The sequence below is a fragment of the Marmota flaviventris genome, chromosome 3 (assembly GCF_047511675.1).
Source record: "Marmota flaviventris isolate mMarFla1 chromosome 3, mMarFla1.hap1, whole genome shotgun sequence".
Classification (NCBI taxonomy): domain Eukaryota; kingdom Metazoa; phylum Chordata; class Mammalia; order Rodentia; family Sciuridae; genus Marmota; species Marmota flaviventris.
Genome location: NC_092500.1, coordinates 19,251,085 through 19,269,423, shown reverse-complemented (window position 1 = coordinate 19,269,423; position 18,339 = coordinate 19,251,085). Strand labels below are relative to the sequence as shown.

Below are 18,339 nucleotides of genomic sequence, written 5' to 3'. Positions count from 1 at the left end.
AGTAATGAAGAAGAGAGAAGGCAGCCATAAGTCTGATGTTCCAAAAAATCACATCTGTATTTGCGTCACTGGAGAAAGTGTATAAAGAAGCCACACTAATGAAATTATGATGGCAGCACTAATGGTTAAATACTAGTTTCTTATATCACAAAAACTGTCTGGAGGTTTAAATCCCTGCCAATATTTATATATATTTGTTGCTGGGTTAATGAAAGCCAAGCTACTAAGTCTCTTTATAAACCAGGTTGAAATTTTCATGAAGTTTTACATTAGAAGAAAGGAAAGTTACTATTAAGTTTAACAGATATAAATGATTTTGTGTTTTTTAAAATAAAAAAATGTTCTTTGTATTTTAGCTTTTCCTCTCATTTTATGAGTTTGAATCACAACAATTCAGTTAGGAAAGAGGGAAAATATGAAGTTTCTTTTTCTACCTAGAACAACAATAAAAAGATGTACTGAATTGATAGGTGGACAAAATGTTTTTTATTTTTCAGGAAGAAGGAAAGAGCAGGAATTTGAAAAGATGCTATTGGCTAGGAAAAGGCAGGATGTTCTTCAATCACGTTCCTTTTACTTTAATTTAGTGAAATGCACTCAACCATATCTTTGCCTTTTGACTTTCAATAGTGCTATTTTTAAAATAGGCTGCATTTAATGAAATACTTTTGTAGGGTATTATATTTAGGACAATTTTTTCAGATAGATAACTGTTTCCTAAAAAAATCATAACACAAAAGAAAGCACATACGTAATCTTTCTCCATCTGTAAACTTTCAAGGAAGGCATAAAATATCAATTTAAACAAATCTCTTCATCATTATAACATGAATATAGCTCCCTAACAAAAGTGAAGTTTTATCTCTAAAGACTTGTATGAATCTAGAAAATGTTATACTCTGATACTGTTGCTATCAAGGGTTGAACTTCAATATATAGGTCAATAAAAGGCTCACAAATATTGACTAGTACTATACATAATGAAAGCTAAAAATAAACTATTGTCTTTTCAAGGATTATCTCAAAAGATGAGTTTGTAGTAGAAATACTTTCTTACTGACTGCCATAATATTTCTTTAAGGTGAAGGAACAACTTACGTGAAAAAATGGATGAAAATGAAGATGGCCCAGTGGTACACACCTGTAATCCCAGCAACTATGAAGGCTGAGGCAGGAGGACTGCAAGTTTGAGGTCAGCTTCAGCAACTTAGCAAGACACTATCTCAATAAGTGAATAAGTAAATACATAAAAAGGGCTGGGATGTAGCTCAGTGTACAGTGTACCCAGGTTTAATCCCTAATACTGCAATTAAAAAATTAACACATACTGGTCATGATCAGAACCCCAGCAAATTGGTAAGGCAATTACTATTCTTTATTCCATAAAATAAATACATTTTAGAAAGATGTCTGTACCTTTTAGGGATAAGGAACTATGAAGAAAAAACTTTAAGAAAAATTATTTCAAAAAGTTAGGAATCTGTTATTATGAGACAATTCCAAATAAAGCTGCATAAATTCTTTCCATGTGATTAATTTACTTCCTACCAATATATTGTAACATGATAAACATCAGGTCTTAATGATCAAAAAAAGTACACAGAGTATTTTGATTGGATTTTCTTTAAATTTACAAATGCTCAAGTATTTGTTGATTTAACAGTATTCAAGATTGTGAAAGACCCATTTTCTTCCCCCTTATAATGCAAAAACAATATCTAAAATATAAAGATTTGCTTTGATGCACTAATTAATGATAGCACTCCATCATAAATATATACCTCATTTTGCGCAAATGACATTTGCTTACTAAAACATGAATTGAATATTAGAATTTTCTAAATTTTATTATACTTTCTAGAAATAAAAACTTCAAAAAGAATATTTATGGAAATCATTATGGAATTTGCTACTCAAATTAAGTGTTATAAGTTAGGTCTCCTGTTCAGTTTTTGAAAACATTGCTGGTCACTGAAAGCTTGGTCCTTGTCCCTGATGCCAAACCAATAGAGGAGGACAGGGTTTTGGTTTGAGAAAAAGAAAACAAAAAAGTTTTTTTTATTGCTTTGCTAGCAAAAGAGAAACACAGGGTACTCCTGTCCCAGAACCTATGATTCTGCCTATCAAGGGGAACAGGGGGTTTTTAAAGAGGTGATTCAAAGGCTATATTCCCCATGTTCTCAGTCCAAGTTGTAATTCACTTGTTAATTTGGGAGACAGTCATTTTTTTTTTTTTTTTTTTTGAGATCTTCTGGTGCCATCCCCAAGTCTCAATTACTTTGTTCCAGTGGTGGGTGTGCTCAAGGACAGATAACTCTGTCTTGGATGGGGAAGAAAGGTAATCCTGTTTCCCGTGAGATTAGAGAAGCGGAGAGACTAGGCAACAGGAGGAAGAAAGGAAGAGAGAGAAATATACCCTTTTAAAAATAAGTTGCAGTGGCAGAATGGCAAGGGCTATTCTCAAAGCAGAAAGTGGACCACTGTTACATTACTAAACACAGCAATAAAACTACAAAGAATTCTTAGTAACTGATTTTATATAAAGTTGTTTAGTGATTTAAATAACAGAACATTCATTTCTGAATTAATTGTCCATCAGTGACAATGTGTTTAAATAGGTGTATTATGATTCTCTCACACAATGTCCTTAGGAGTATTTAATGAAAGATGGTCAGAATTAGGCATTCAACATGGCTACAGAACCACAATTAAGGGCCAGAGTCTGATTAGAATGTCAATATCTCATGGTCTAACCAAATAATTAAATAAAAATCATTTGTGAACTTGGGCTAGAAAAAAGAAAAGAAAATTTGGGATACTGTTCTGTATTATGAAAAATTTGAGCAAACTATACATAGGTCTAAAAATACTAATTGTCCAGGAATGCCCACCCCCTTATGAATGCTTACACCATTTGAGATCCTTGTCAGAATGTGGTATTAAGCTGAGAGCAGTAGCATACACCTATAAATCTAGTAATTCAGGAGGCTGAGGCAGGAGGATGACAAGTTAGAGTCCAGCCTCATTGACTAAGTGAGACCTTATCTTGATAAAAAATAAAAAGGGCTGGGGATGTGGTTCTGTGGTAGAGTGTCCTAAGTTCAATCATCAGAATTGGAAAAAAAAAATTATGCAGCACTAAAAAATGACAAAATCATGGAATTTGCAGGGAAATGGATGGCACTAGAGCAGATTATGCTTAGTGAAGCTAGCCAATCCCTAAAAAACAAATACCAAATGTCTTCTTTGATATAATGAGAGCAACTAAGAACAGAGCAGGGAGGAAGAGCAGGAAGAAAAGATTAACATTAAACAGATACATGAGGTGGGAGGGAAAGGGAGAGAAAAGGGAAATTGCATGGTAATGGAGGGAGACCCTCATTGTTACACAAAATTACATATAAGAGGTTGTGAGGGGAATGGGAAAATAAACAAGGAGAGAAATGAATTACAGTAGATGGGGTAGAGAGAGAAGATGGGAGGGGAGGGGAGGGGGGATAGTAGAGGATAGGAAAGGTAGCAGAATAAAACAGTTATGTAAAAATGTGGATGTGTAACCGATGTGATTCTGCAATCTGTATTTGGGGTAAAATTGGGAGTTCATAACCAACTTGAATCTAATGTATGAAATATGTCAAGAGCTTTGTAATGTTTTGAACAACCAATAAAAAAAGATTAAATTAAATACCACAGCTGAAAAAAAAAAGAATTGCAAAAAAAAAAAAAAATTAAATAATTAAAAAAAGCCTGAGTTGGGGGGATATGGTACTAAAAATGCCTTCCTCAAGCTCAAGGCCTCTGAAACCCCTTAGGCATTTCTCTCTCCTGAGGTAAGCCTGCTTCCTTATTATAGTGTTTACTCTTTCTTTCTCCCTCATTAATTAGCCAAAATCTTAGACCAAAAAAAAAAATTAATAGTAAAGGTGAAAAGCTTGATACTTCTAATTAGAGTAAACCTAAGAAGGGCAATGCCTATGGGGTCCCCTCTTACTCTTGCAGGGAACTCTGTTCTCTTTTCTTCTCACTTGAATAAATCCTACACGTTTATGCTCAATAAATAAAAAAATAAAATCTAAGAAAGTGACTACTTATATTTAAATGGTCATTATTTCTTCCTCACCAATTTGGACTAATTTTATGTAAGATTCCTTTCCTTCTTATTTCTGACAGATGTTCAGTGGTAAAGGAGAGAAAGGCACTGAGAAATCAAAGATGAATAGCTAAAAAATAAATTTTGGATTAGAGTTTAAAAACTATACCACACATTTCAGCAAGCATAACAACTGCTATTGCTACTGCATATCCCCAGGAGCCTCCTTAGGAACTTTAATAGTAGAGTGCTGTTCCTTTTGTCACAACTTCGAAAGATTTGTTTAAATGATTTGGAATGAAAGATATGGAATCCAACGTAAAAATATTTTTCTGCCAGTACTGTTCATTTGTTACCAGTTTATGTGCAATTTAAAGGACTTCCTGTGTAATTTAAAACTATCATAAGCTAATCTTCTACAAGTTCCCTCTTATGTTTTTCTTGCTTGTACTCTGTGTCTTTATTTATTTTTTTGTGGGGGACAGATGTATAACATTATGGTGAATTTAAGGCAGATGAAGTAATTTTATAGAAAACTAGAAAAATAAAATTACAAACAAAACATTTTGGCTTAAAAGATGTACTGAAGAAAAGCCATCCTCCACATTATCTAAATTATTATTTTTTTATTTTTTAGTTATGCATGACAGTACAATGTGTTTTGACATACCATACATAAATGGAGTATAACTTCCCATTCTTGTGATTGGACATGATGTGGAGTTACACTGGTCATGTATTCATATATGAACATAGGAAAGTTATATCTGATTTATTCTATTATCTAAATTATTTTACTATAATACCAGTGATACAAAACTATGATCTGGAGAACAAGTTCCTGAAGAAATACATTCTCATCAAACACACTTTTATACTAAAGAAAACGTGCTTTGACAAATTTAGTATCCTACGTTTATTATCTTATCAGTTTTTTAAAAATTTTTACCTATTTATTTTTTGTAGATGGGCAGCATGCCTTTATTTTTATTTATTTTTGTATGTGATGCTAAAGATTGAATCCAGTGCCTCACACATGGTAGGCAAGTGCTCTGCCACTGAGCCCCAGCCCCAGCCCCACCTTATCAGTTATTTTTTAAAGATTATTTTACATTTTAATTTTTTCTTGTGTTTTATTTACTCTCCTTTAAAATTATTTCTCACTGAAGTTAATTTTTAACTTTAATAGTGCAAAAAACAACAACAACAACCAAAAACCAAAGAGCTTAAGTGTACAGTAGCCAAATATCCATCTACAGTTCTAACAGAGACTAGCATTTGTTTAAGAACACCAGTTTGTCGATAGGTGACTATTCTTTAAATATATACTACGGTTCACAATTCAAAATGTATTTTCCAGAGACTTTAGGCACCATAAACAAAAATAGTTATAGTAAAAAAGTAGTTTTGGAAGCACATATGATATTACCTAATAAATATGGACAACAACATTTAGTATACCTGCCAAATAACAATATGGTAAGTACTTTCTACCATCTTCTATTGTTATCACATACAAGAAAAAAGCAAGAATTTAAAATCTGAACTTAAAATCAGTATAATTGTTTATTGCTAACAAACACTTATAATAATTTTTTAAAAGAATAAGCAGATACATAAAAGGGCAAATAAATGATTTAAATTAAACCTAAGATTAAATTTGAGACTGTGACCTGTTCTGGGCTCCCTAACTTTCAAGGCAACATGCAGAGGATTAAAAAGGTAGCCAAAATGATTTTAAAAATCATGATTTGTAAAACTGGTATAATAATTCTTCACATATTGTTTCTGTAGAGTACAGTTCACTGACTGCAGCAGAGAATAACTAATTTTTATGGTTCTTTGTCAAAATGTTCTCTTGATTCTAGTTTTTCTGGATAGGCAGGCCATGGCAAAAGCATAGGTAACACTGCAGATGGCTAACTATAGAGTTTTCTACTTACGGGAAAGCTTTACCTAAACTTTCTTGCACTTAATATAAAACAGAATACAGAGGAAGGAGGGATAATTTTTGGAGGTCACTGGAGTTTCATTTATGCCAACTCACATTTAACTATTCTTACCGTTCTGCTAAGCTTTGTGTCTTTTTTCACTTAAAGTCAAATAGACCTGGTGAACCATTTATTTGATGGAAAGAATAAAATTTTCTTTTCAATTTTCAAAGTAAGCTAATAAAATTATTAAACAGACAAATGTTCATTTGCATCTTTATCTACATTCATATGTATAGAAAATCAAGTCATTTGATATATACTTTCATCTTCAAGTCTCCAAATCCTCATGTATTAGAAAAGCATTGACCTTGGCGTTGATTCATAAACTTCAGGCATTATAAAAGAAATGAAACATATATTATTACATACACATAACATTGTTGAAAACGAGAAAAGAAATAACATAGTTGTTAAACTCAATCTGTAACAGTATTTGTCACAGTTATGATTACATACGAACCAGTAGCTCCTCCTTTTGACTATACATTGATTGATGACAAGGAATCTACTTTGGAGTTTTCTAAACCATAGAAAAGTCATATTCTAGTCATAATAAAAAAATTAAAAAGACTTTACTCTTACAGTAATTACATCTTGCTTGATATCTAAAGAGCACTCTACTTCATGCTTGATTATTGTTTCACCAGTTCCAAGGTGCATAACTTCTTGATGAACATCTTTAATAATCATTTGAAGCCTCTGTGTCCTTAGGTAATGGAAGCACATTTCCTCAGGCCAATATCCACTGCTGGCAACAGATGCATCAGAACCACCAGAACCAAAGAGATTTTTCAATTCACATTTTAAGCAAGCCAAAGAAAATAGAGCTTTAAAAAAGTCTAAGTGTCCGAAGAGACTGGTTTGGCAAATATGATTTCAAAAAATACAAGTCATTAGCTTCTTAATGTGGAAGTTGGACTTTCCCAATGCACAATTTATTACTGGCAAAGGATTCACCAAGCTCTGCCAGTAAAAAGGGGAGAATTGTTGGAAAAGTGATCTATGTACACAATTCCAGTTAAGTTATAAAAGCAATATGTAATTTAGTAAAGACTTGTGCTGCACTATTATGACAACAAACATTAAATCAGAATCAATTATCTGCCACATTTGGAACACAACAGTATTACTCAGTGAAAAATCTTGTGTAAAACTTGCTTAAAAAGGAAAAAAAATCAGAAAATGCCAGCAGGTATTCCAGGAACTTTCATTAATAACAAGATCCAAATCTAAGGATCAATTAATAGACCATGAATATAGAAGGAACTTCAGAGTTCATATGTGTAAGGAAACTAAGGCCTTGAGAGGTGACATAAACTGAGCATGGCCATACAAAGAATGATAAAGCACAGAAACTATAGCATATTGCATTTCAGAAGTACAGAGTAAAGATTTAAGTACACTCCTAGGCATTCAAACTGTCTCCCAGACAACTACTTTCTGGAACTGTCAGCATTCTTATGTCTCAAAGGGCAGTAATCCAGGTGCAACAAAAAAAAAGGCATGGAGACCAAAACACAAAGTATTGCTTATTGCTCTATGAATTGGTACTTGTTAGGCAAGTGAAAATTAAAGGGGCTTATATTAATTGAATGGTTTAAATTATTAGACTCCAAAATAGATTTATAAGTATGAGTGAGGCAGAACAACTATGAAAACAAGACATTCTAGGAGGAAGCTAGAGCCAAGGAAGAGAAAATTTTCACGGATGCTTAAGGAGAAAGCCCCCAAAGATTCTAGTTCATCCTGATATAAGGAGGAAACCTAAACATTAAAAAAAAAAAGTCTTTGAAATCTGAAGAACTTTCCATATCTTTCTATCTATATTCAATGACCACTACACCTAGATGATCTGCATATTTAAGCCTTTTATATTAGAGAAAAAGCTCAAAGGGCTTGAGATATACTTTTGTACTCTGTTATTCAAGAGGATGAAATGGTTCTACAGAATAATTCAAGAAGGATGTGGAAAAGATTACAAGATCGTTGAAGGGCTAGGTGGTACCAAGATGCAAATAAGTGGAAGAATATTACCCTTTGGAAAAAAGATAAAAAGCAGTATAGATAGAATTATAGGTATACTTAAGGAGAAACTCATATTTTTAAATGAAAAGAATATAAATTAGGCACCAAAAAAGAAATTAATCATAGTAGTGTCCCTTGGAGGTAACAAACCTTTAGCACTGCTAATTCCTTTTTGATGCTACAGAGATGATGATTTTTACGGTCTTAGGAATAGATTTTTATATTGTTAGTATAAATAAGTGATTTTTTCCTTAAAGACAGATTCTGTTTTTTGAGACCAAGCTGCCCTTCTTTTTTGATAATACAATTTCCTAACAACTGCAAAGAAGGCTTCTAAAACTCAGCTTCAATACCCTATGATAATATATACAATGGGAAGTAATTACTCAAAATCATATCAATAGACAAGGTAGAACTCACTATTCTGATACGTCTTTTTCTACAGTAACAACTAATAAAATTTTTTTAAAAATATTTTTTAAAGTTGTAAATGGACACAATATGTTTATTTTATTTATTTATTTTTTTATGTGGTGCTGAGGATCAAACCCAGTGCCTTATGCATGCTAGGCAAGCACTCTATCCCTGAGCTACAACCTCTGCTCCCTTAAACTAAATTTTAAGTGGTAGATATGAAAGAGAAATCTTCGTCACTTTCTGAAGTTGAGAAAAATTGGGAATTTCAATGAAATCTGCAATATTTCAGGGAAAGCAAAACACTTTTCACTAATGACAAGGCAATTTGTAAAGATGATACTCTCTAGAATGATCTGGAGTTAGAGTCCTTCTTAGGGCCAGCAGTCAAATTTGTTTATCTTTATAACTCTCTGAATACTGTTTGTTCTTCGTCACACTCAAGAATTTGAACCAACTTGGCAAAAGAAACAACTGGTTAGAAGGTATACCACCATCCTGGAGTATAGACACAAAAGACTATTTAGATTCTTCTATGTGAATGGGGAAACATGGAATGAGTCAATGGTATGGATTATAATGGGTCTCGGTCTCTCTCTCTCTCTCTCTCTCTTTTAAATTTAGAGACAGGGTTGCTTAGGGCCTCGCTAAATTGCTGAGGTTGGTTTTGAACTTGTGATCCTCCTGCTTCAGCCTCTAGAGCTCCTACAATTATAGGCATGCACCACCTCGCCCAGCACCATGAGTCTCTAATTAGACTCCACTTCTGTGAGGTTAAAGCAAGTGGTACCGTCATCTGTTTTTCCAGTTTTGGTTTTGACAAGTCACCCATGATACACTTAAGAAACAGGAGAAACAGTGTATTTATATGTTGCTTAATAATCATAACCCAAAGAATAATAATTAGCAGATTCATGTTAACTTTAAGGGAGACATCTACTTGATCTATTCTTGGTTTGGTCCTATAAAACATTTAAAATCAATAAATTGAAGAAAAAATATATTTATCCTCTTTCAGGTGACACAAAGCCTGGAAGGAGAATTGGTATGTAAGACTACATAATCTACTGAAACATATTTATGGAGTACCTTTCTAGCTAAAAAAGATTAATCAAGACAGTGTTCTTCCTCTTAGAGTTCTTATTTTGACTGGGGAGATTAAAATATGTAAAAATAATTATAGAAAAAAACCTAAAGTAACAACTACCTTAATGAATATAGAACCAGTGGTTGGACAGGTCAATGTGGTTCGCTGTGGGTTCCGAATCTGGGATGATTTCATAGAAGCATTCATCATAACATGTTAGATGAGTAAAATGTGGACATGTAATAATCAAGAGAAGGGAAAACTAGATTCAGTGATGGAAAAGCATAGAGTTGCTTACATGGGGAAAGATTTGTGGTTTCGTCTGATTGAACAATGGAATTCAGGACAGGGAGCACTAGGAAATAAAAAGTTGGGTAATAAGATTCTGGGATACAGGTTGGCACAATAAACTAAAAACAATAAAATTAAATTTAACTTGGATGAACTTCCAGTTTTAGGATGGCAGTGTAAAGATATTGCTTCCCCCATTCTCCTTGATAATCAGCCCCAAACACTTAGAAACAGAACACAACCTCCAACTTGAATGATTAAGAGGTATATATGAACCAAATGTATAAAAAGTAAAAGCAGACAGAAGAATGATGACCTGGCATAGCAGATGAAGGCTGAGTCCATGTGCCTGCACAAGGAGACACTGTGAAGAAGTAGTACCTCCAGAACCCTGGAAATGTTTAGGGTATAAAAATACCCTGACCAAAGGCTGGAGGGAGGCAAAGAGCTTAAAACAGGAAAATCTGGCTAAAAACAGGAAAAGTCTAAGGCAGATAAAATTGAATCCCTACTCAGACTCAAGAATACTAGCCAAAAGGACAGAGTTTTCAAGTACCACTAGAGAGAGTTTGTTTTTAATAAAACTAAAATTTTCTTAAATGTTTTTAAATAAAAAATTTAATGGTATTTATACAGTTTAAAATATTTTTAAGCATGTTTTACTCAGATGACCTTTTTCTTTTGCATATGGTCTAGATCCATGTTACAACTCCAGAAAAATCTAAGAGCAGAGCCCAGGAACACGTATTTTAGAAGTTTCTCATTCTGAAAACCATATCAGGGAAGGTGTAAAGGGAATAGGACCAGAAGACAGTGTAATTTGAAGTATGATGGCCAACTAAAACCTCACTTAGAAGGTAATATTTGAATAAAGAATTGAAGGAAGGGCAAATAATGATGATATTTGGGGAAAAGTGTTTCCAGCAGAGAAAACAGCTGATACAAAGGCACCCAGATAGGAGAATGCCCATTTATTTATTCAAGGAACATTAAGGAGGCCAGGAAGGCTAGAACAGAGTGAGGATATGAAATCAGAAAGGTAAAGGATATGGAATATTATTCAACCATAAAAATGAAATTATGGCATTTGTTGGTAAATGGATAAAACTGGAGAATATGATACTAAGTGAAATAATACAATCCCCCCAAACCAAAGGCTGAATGTTTTCTCTGATATGTAGATGCCAACACACAATAAGCGGGGAGGGGTAAAGAATAGAAGTTCTTTGGATTAGACAAAGGGGAATCAAGGGAAGGGAAGAGGAATGGAAATAAGAAAGACAGTAGAATAAATCAGATGTAATTTTCCTATGTTCACATATGAATACATGACCAGTATAACTCCACATTGCATACAACCATAAGAATGGGAAGTTATATTCCACATAGGTATAATATGTCAAAATATACTCTCTACTGTCATGTATATCTAAAAAGAATTTTAAAAATTTAAAAAAGTAAGGTAAAGGGTAGCTAAATGGTAGGAAAACCTATCTCCTAGGCCTGTAAAAGACTTTGGCTTTTATTCCTAGTGGAATGATAAGCCATATGATTAGAAAAATGAGTTTTTACTTTTTTTGTTGATACACATTTTTTTCTTTACACATTTTTATTGGTGCATTATAGTTGGACATAATGATGGAATTTGTTGCTATATACTCATATGTACACAACATAACAATATAAATTTGACCAATTATCACTCCCCAGCACTTCTTTCCTACCTCCTCTCCACCTCTTGGACACTTTCCTCTGTTGATCTCCCTTTGATTTTCATGAGATTCCCCACCCATCCTACCTTTCTTTTCCTTTTTCCTCTCTAAGCTTCCTCTTGAGAGAAAACATATGACCCTTGACCTTCTGAGTCTGGCTTATTTCACTTAACATAATGGTTTCAAGTTTCATCCATTTCCCTGCAAATGACAATTTCATTCTTCTTTATGGATGAATAAAATTACATTGTGCATTTTTACCACATTTTTTCTATTTATTCCTCTATTGATGGACATCTAGGCTAGTTCCATCAATTTGGGTATTATGAATTGTGCTATTATAAACATGGATATGCATATGTATCACTATAGTATGTGACTTTAATTCTTTAGGATAAATACCAAGGAATGGTATAGATGGGTCATGTGGTGGTTCATACATAGTTTTTTAAGGAACCTCCATACCAATTTCCATAGTGGTTGCTCTAATTTAAAATCCCATCAAACAGTGCAAAAGTGTTCCTTTTTCTCCACATCATCTCCAGTAGAAAAAATGAGTGTACAAAGGGTCGTCTTATAAACACACACACACACACACACACACACACACACACACTGGAAAGCAACAGAACTTGTTTAATAAATAACAAAAGTAAAAACTGCAAGTGGGTCTGAGAATCTTAACTAAGTAGGTCTACACAATACCTAACATAGTAACTTCAAGTTAAGTATTTGATAAATATCTGTAGAATAAATGAATAGTGATAATCCGCCCTTATCTGTGGGTCTATGAGACCCCCGATGGATGCATTGTATATAAGCAATGCAATACTGCAACAAATTGATCTGATAACCAAGACACCCACAAATTCACCAACATGCAGATAGTACATACAGCTGAGCAAAGGGATGATTCACACTCAAGGTGGGATGGCATCAGAAAGGCATGAGATTGAAAAATTATAAATTATTTCTAATATTTTCATATGGAGGTTGACTATGGTTAACTGAAACTGGAAAGTGAAACTGTAGAGAAGTGGGGACCTTCTGTATAACAGAAAACACAGCCTTTCTCAAAAGATTTCTGGTCATTCTTGTAGATACCAAATAGATATTTCCATTTCTAAGTTTAGACTGATTACTTTATGTTTTATGAGTCACTTTTGAAACTTTTTCTCTTTTGTTTGAGAGCCACACAGTTTTTAACAGTCTATCTTTTAAGCTTAGGTTTTCTTGGGTTCTAGCTTTAAAAATGTATTTATTATTCATAATCAAACTGACTCTGCTTTATTCTTACTAAGTAAAGAACTATGTATATTTTCATCCCCAAATCTATTTTGTTTTGAAATCTAGAGCCCAGGCTATTGACTGTCAATGAAAATTCTAAAAGCGACAAATCTACTTCTTCCACTACACAAAGTAAATGTACTTTCTTTACCCTCATTTTGGTTTCTAAATTAGCCAATATGCTCTTTTTGATTAAGAGAAGTATTTGCTTTTAAATTATTTTGGTGATAACTAATGCCATGGATGGCTTAACAAATCTGTATTTAGCCTTTGGTATTAGTACTTCTTTTGCTTGATAACAGAATGATATAAAAGCATTAATTTTTATAGTTAACAGAAAAATGACATTCCTTCAACCAGTGGCAGTAGGACTTTTCTACAGGCATAAAAAAAATTAACTTCGGCTACTACAGACAACTGCAAATATTTTTTCTATCATACCATGTTATTTTCTCTTAAAAATATATATAAGAATTATGAAGTCATATGTAAAAACATTACCTTACATGGCTAAAAGCCTTTCCTATAAACCAAATCATTGATAGATAAACATCAGAATAAAATACATTTAAAAAATTATTTATGGTAGCATAAATTAAGCTAGTCATACGATTTACCAAATGAATAGTACTTCCTTTTCTTTCTGATACATCCAAGTTTTGCAGTGAAACTGCATAAAGCAGAACTAATTACATAAGTTTATATTTAAACTATGTTAATTTGTAGTGTAATCAGTTTCAATGAGAAAGATTTGATTTCTCGTTACTTTTTTTCAGGGTATTAATTAAAATAGGATAGAACTGAGAGACTAGAAAATTTGGTCACTCAGTTTAGCAGTTTGCTCAGATTGAAAAAATAACAATGAAACCTCCAGGGTTAAGAATTTATAATGAGGCTGCTAGACAGAGAAGACAGACCAAATTAGCTTACCACTTGAACCATTTTGAGATATCTGGCATATCTTGGATCCTTGGCTACAGTTAAGATATTTTCTGATGATACTTCACTTTCCTGTGGTCCAGAGTCTTGTGTACTGTTCTGCTGTAGAGAGTATTTTGTGTAAATCTTTAGACAATTCACAAAAGGGGTCTATCATGTTACTTAAAAGGGATGTTTCTTTTTATAATTATAAGGCAATAAATATTAGAAAGAATATTCTTAAATTTAAATACCAATAATTTAATTTATGGGATATTCTAAATATCTATAAACATTTAAATATGACTTCAGAGGAAGCTACATTTAATATCAACAATACAGTATTTCTTAAAATTAAAAAGTATATTCATGGCATTTAAAAATTTTTAATCCTCATTTACTTGTCCCCAGGGTGTTGACATAAAACATGAATTATAGGTGGATATATTATACTTTAGATGAAGCTAGTAAAACTATTTGATCTCTCAATTGTTCAACTCTAACAGTGAATTAATTTCCTAGGTAGCTATGATCTGTACTATTGAAACTCCTCATTTATTAAATTATCTTATTCTGAGGGTACGTGACTTCTAAATTTTTTAGAAAGCAATGCGTAGAGATTTTGTGGGAGAAAACTCAGCTTCTCAGACAAAATTATTTGGTTTTGTATATTTCAGTTCTAGATGGAAATACTATTATCAATGGCAACAATGTCCACAGAATGGATAAGATTAAATACTATTTACAATGAGAAACACTGGGGAATGGTCCTTTATACAGGATGCTTTTGTCCTACAGGCCGTGCTCACTTCGCAGGATATTAACTGAAGCTTGACCACAACAGACCCTCATCATCTCTAAGCACAGGGCTGACTACCTGTTTACTGTACTTGATTTTTTTCTTTCAAACTGAACACTTAAAGTAAGTTACTTTTGTGACTCTCACTGAGTATCAGCATATAAGTGTTGGGAGGAATTTCTTTAACAAATGAAATCATTTTTAAGTCTCTATTAATATACTAAAATGTAGATAAATCAATATTTTTAAATTTTCATAATCTTAAGAATTTGAATGTCAATTATGTCTTAAGGTTTTCCACAGATATTTCAAATATAAACTGAACCTGTCAAGAACTCTGAAGCAAATAAAAAAATCCAAACATCCTTTAGGTTTCTCCCATTATATTTAAAATATATTTAAAATATTACAAAAGTGAGTGTGGAGATATATATATATATATATATATATATATATATATATATATATATACATATTCATTTGTAATACAAGTAAAAACAAAAAATCCAAAATGCTGTTAATTGAATAAAAAAAATTAAAAATAAGATTCAAGGTTTTTTTTTTATTTTATGGAAAACAAACTCATATAACAGCAGAATGGAGCAAAGGAGAAGTACATTTTGGCCAGTTTTCAACTCTCAGTTGTTAACTTTTGCTCAATAATCAAGTCCTCAACAAGGTTTAATTAAGTAATGTCTTACACATTTGCTACATGAATGATTTATTAAGTCCTCTATCCTGTCTCTCAACTATCCTTCATTTTATTCTTAAATTAATTCCAATCTGTATAACTGATGTCTATTGTGAACAATAAGAGCTGAACCATGAAATTAAAGTTGAAGAAAAATCATAATCCAATCCTTGGGTCTTTGACTCATATATAGATTACAGATGGTGATAAACGGATTATTTTTAAGTGCATAATTATCCTTTATCTGATAACTGAGTTGACTATAATATCAATGGAAAGTGTATAAAGCAAAATTTAAGACCATTTCAAAATATTTCACATAAAATATATCAATTAATAACAATGAAGAAGAAAAAAGAAGTTGATTTTAATATTAAGAACATGCTGAACAGTCAAGTGCAGTGGCACATGCCTGTAACCCCAACAACTTGGGAGGATCACAAGTTCAAGGCCAGCCTGGGAAACTTAGTCAAACCCTGCCCTAAAGTAAAATTTAAAATGGGTTGGGGATGTAGCTTAGTGGTAGAGAACTTGCCATGTGTGAGGCCCTGGGTTCATCCTTAGTACAGGAGAAAATCGTGCTGAACACAAAACTTCGTAATTTTTTAAATCCAGGAAGCCAACAGAAGTTTGTAAATCCTCTAAAATAATTATTATACAATTTTAGAATAAAATTGTCAGAGAGATAACAGGTGATTACTGAAATGCAGCTGTGATTGTTGATAATGATTTAGAACCTTAAATAGGCAAGGACCGGCAGCTCAGTGGTAGACCCTTGCCTAGCATGTGTGAGGCACTGGGTTTGATTCTCAGCACCACATATAAATAAATAAAAATAAAGTTCTATCAACAACTAAAAAAATTTTTTTTAAATAGGCAAGGACCTACACACAACTGTATAAAAGTTCTAAAATACATATTACAGATTGCATTCATAATAGCACCTGGAAAATTAATATTCAAAGATAGACAGATACCATTTAAAAATATCAAATAAACATATAACAACTCTAACCACCAAAGAGTGACTATTGGGTAAATTGGAAATACTTTATTCATATTCTTTATAGATGCCTTCCTTTAGGAAAAAAAAGTGGCCTACATTTAATTGAGAAAACTTACAAAGTTAAACTTCTGTACAACAGTTGGATCTCCTCTTAAATGTTATATTTATATTCCAGTGCACATAATGAAACTTATTATATTAATTAAATGAAGGCTAAATTTACTAGTATCTAATTGTTAAGTAAATGATCATCTAATCCATTTCCCTAGCACACAGCCTATCTAAATATAATGGCTCATCTCACAGGGCCTTGTAGCACACATTAATGTGTTCAATGGATTAAACACAGTACTAGTATAGTACAGTGTAGCAGGTAAGAGCTAGGACTCTTGGCACCAGACTTCCTGAGTAAAAATTCTAGCTCTTACATAATCATTTGCCCTAAGTACTCAAACTTTGTGTAATCCTGTAAAGTAGGACTGTCCTTCAGTATTTGTGAGAAACTGGTCCCAGGATGACTGATGATAATAAAATACATGAATGTTCCAGTTCCTTATATAAAATGACATAGCATTTGCCTATAAACTATATACACACTCCAATATACTTTAACATATTAATTATAATATCTAATACAATGTAAATGTCATGTAAATAATTATTGTGATGTTGAGGGAATAATAACAAGAAAAAACTCCATACATGTTAGGTATAGATGTAATATTTAAAATACTTTCAATCTGTAGTTAGATACAAAACCCATGAGTACACAGGATTGATTGTATTTATATTTTATAGATCTTTTGTGAGGCCTGAGTTAATTTTGAAAAGCACTTAAGCATGCTTGGATATACAATAAGCACCCTTTATTAGCTATTAACATTATTATCAACACCATCATGATCTAAACAATACCCTGTGAAAAGTACCTCTCAAAATTTAAGAGCTACAAATCACCTAAGAGTCTTGTTAAAAAGTAAGGTTTTGACAGGGGATAGTGGCTCACATCTATAATCTCAGCAACCTAGAAGGCTGAGGCAGGAGGTTGGGAAGTTTGAGGCCAGCCTTAGCAACTTAGCAAGATCCTGTCTCAAAAAAAAAAAAAAAAAAAAAAAGACTGGGCATATAGCTCAGTGGTTAAGTGCTCCTGGGTGCAATCCCCAGAACAAACAAACAAATGAAAAAAGTAGATTGATTCATTAGTTAGGTGGCAGAAGATGAATGCCAGGAATTATTGTTAATTGTATTTTGTATGATAAAGTAGAACACAGGAAATAAGAAAAATGTTATGTAAAGAAAATTTTGTCAAAATTTGCTGGGCATAGTGGTGCATGCCTGTAATCCCAGTGACTCAGGAGGCTGAGGCTGAAGATTATGAGTTCAAAGCCAGCTTCAGCAATTTAGTGAGGCCCTAAGTAACTAAGTGAGGCCCTGAATCAAAAATAAAATATATTAAAAAAAAAAAGTAACTCGGAATGTGGCTCAGTGGTTAAGTGCCACTGGTACCAAAAAAAAAAAAAAAGTAAAATTTTTCAGAGACGGTCAAGGAATCATAGAGGGGTAAAGGGACATGATGTGTGGGATTCGTTTCAGCAAATAACAAAAAAATAAAAATAAAACAATTGTGATAAAATCTTAACTGGTGAATTTAGGGAATGAGCATTTGAGTATTCATTGTATTATTCCATTTCTGTTTAAAATTTTTATAATTTATAAAACACTTAAAAGTGCATTTCTTAAAAGAACTCAGGAACATTTCCATACTGAATTTGAAAAAAAAAAAATTATATTCAAGGTTCTTTCTAGTTCTGTATTGACTGATTTTCTTTTTTACAGGCAAAGAAAATATTAACTTCAGGAAGTCCCTCAAAATAACACAGTAAACTCATTAATTTGTACAATTAACATGTGTTAATAATTATAATTTAAAAATAAAAAGAAGATATCCTAACCTAATAGAATAAAAAAGTATCCTATGTTAAAAAGAAACAACAAAAAAATTAACAGCTTACTTTTTTCCTCCTC

At 32.5% G+C, this 18,339-nt stretch overlaps 1 protein-coding gene across 2 annotated transcripts in view; it reads right to left on the bottom strand.

Moving 5' to 3' along the window:
* Positions 1-18,339, bottom strand: part of Washc3 (WASH complex subunit 3) — a 39,468-nt gene that overhangs the window by 12,863 nt on the left and 8,266 nt on the right. The window contains exon 5 of one of the 2 annotated variants that reach the window (XM_027945793.3): positions 13,831-13,941. In XM_027945793.3, coding sequence (XP_027801594.2) covers positions 13,831-13,941 — 111 coding nt within the window. The remainder of the gene's footprint in view (positions 1-13,830; positions 13,942-18,339) is intronic. The other variant, XM_027945872.2, reaches the window with a different exon arrangement.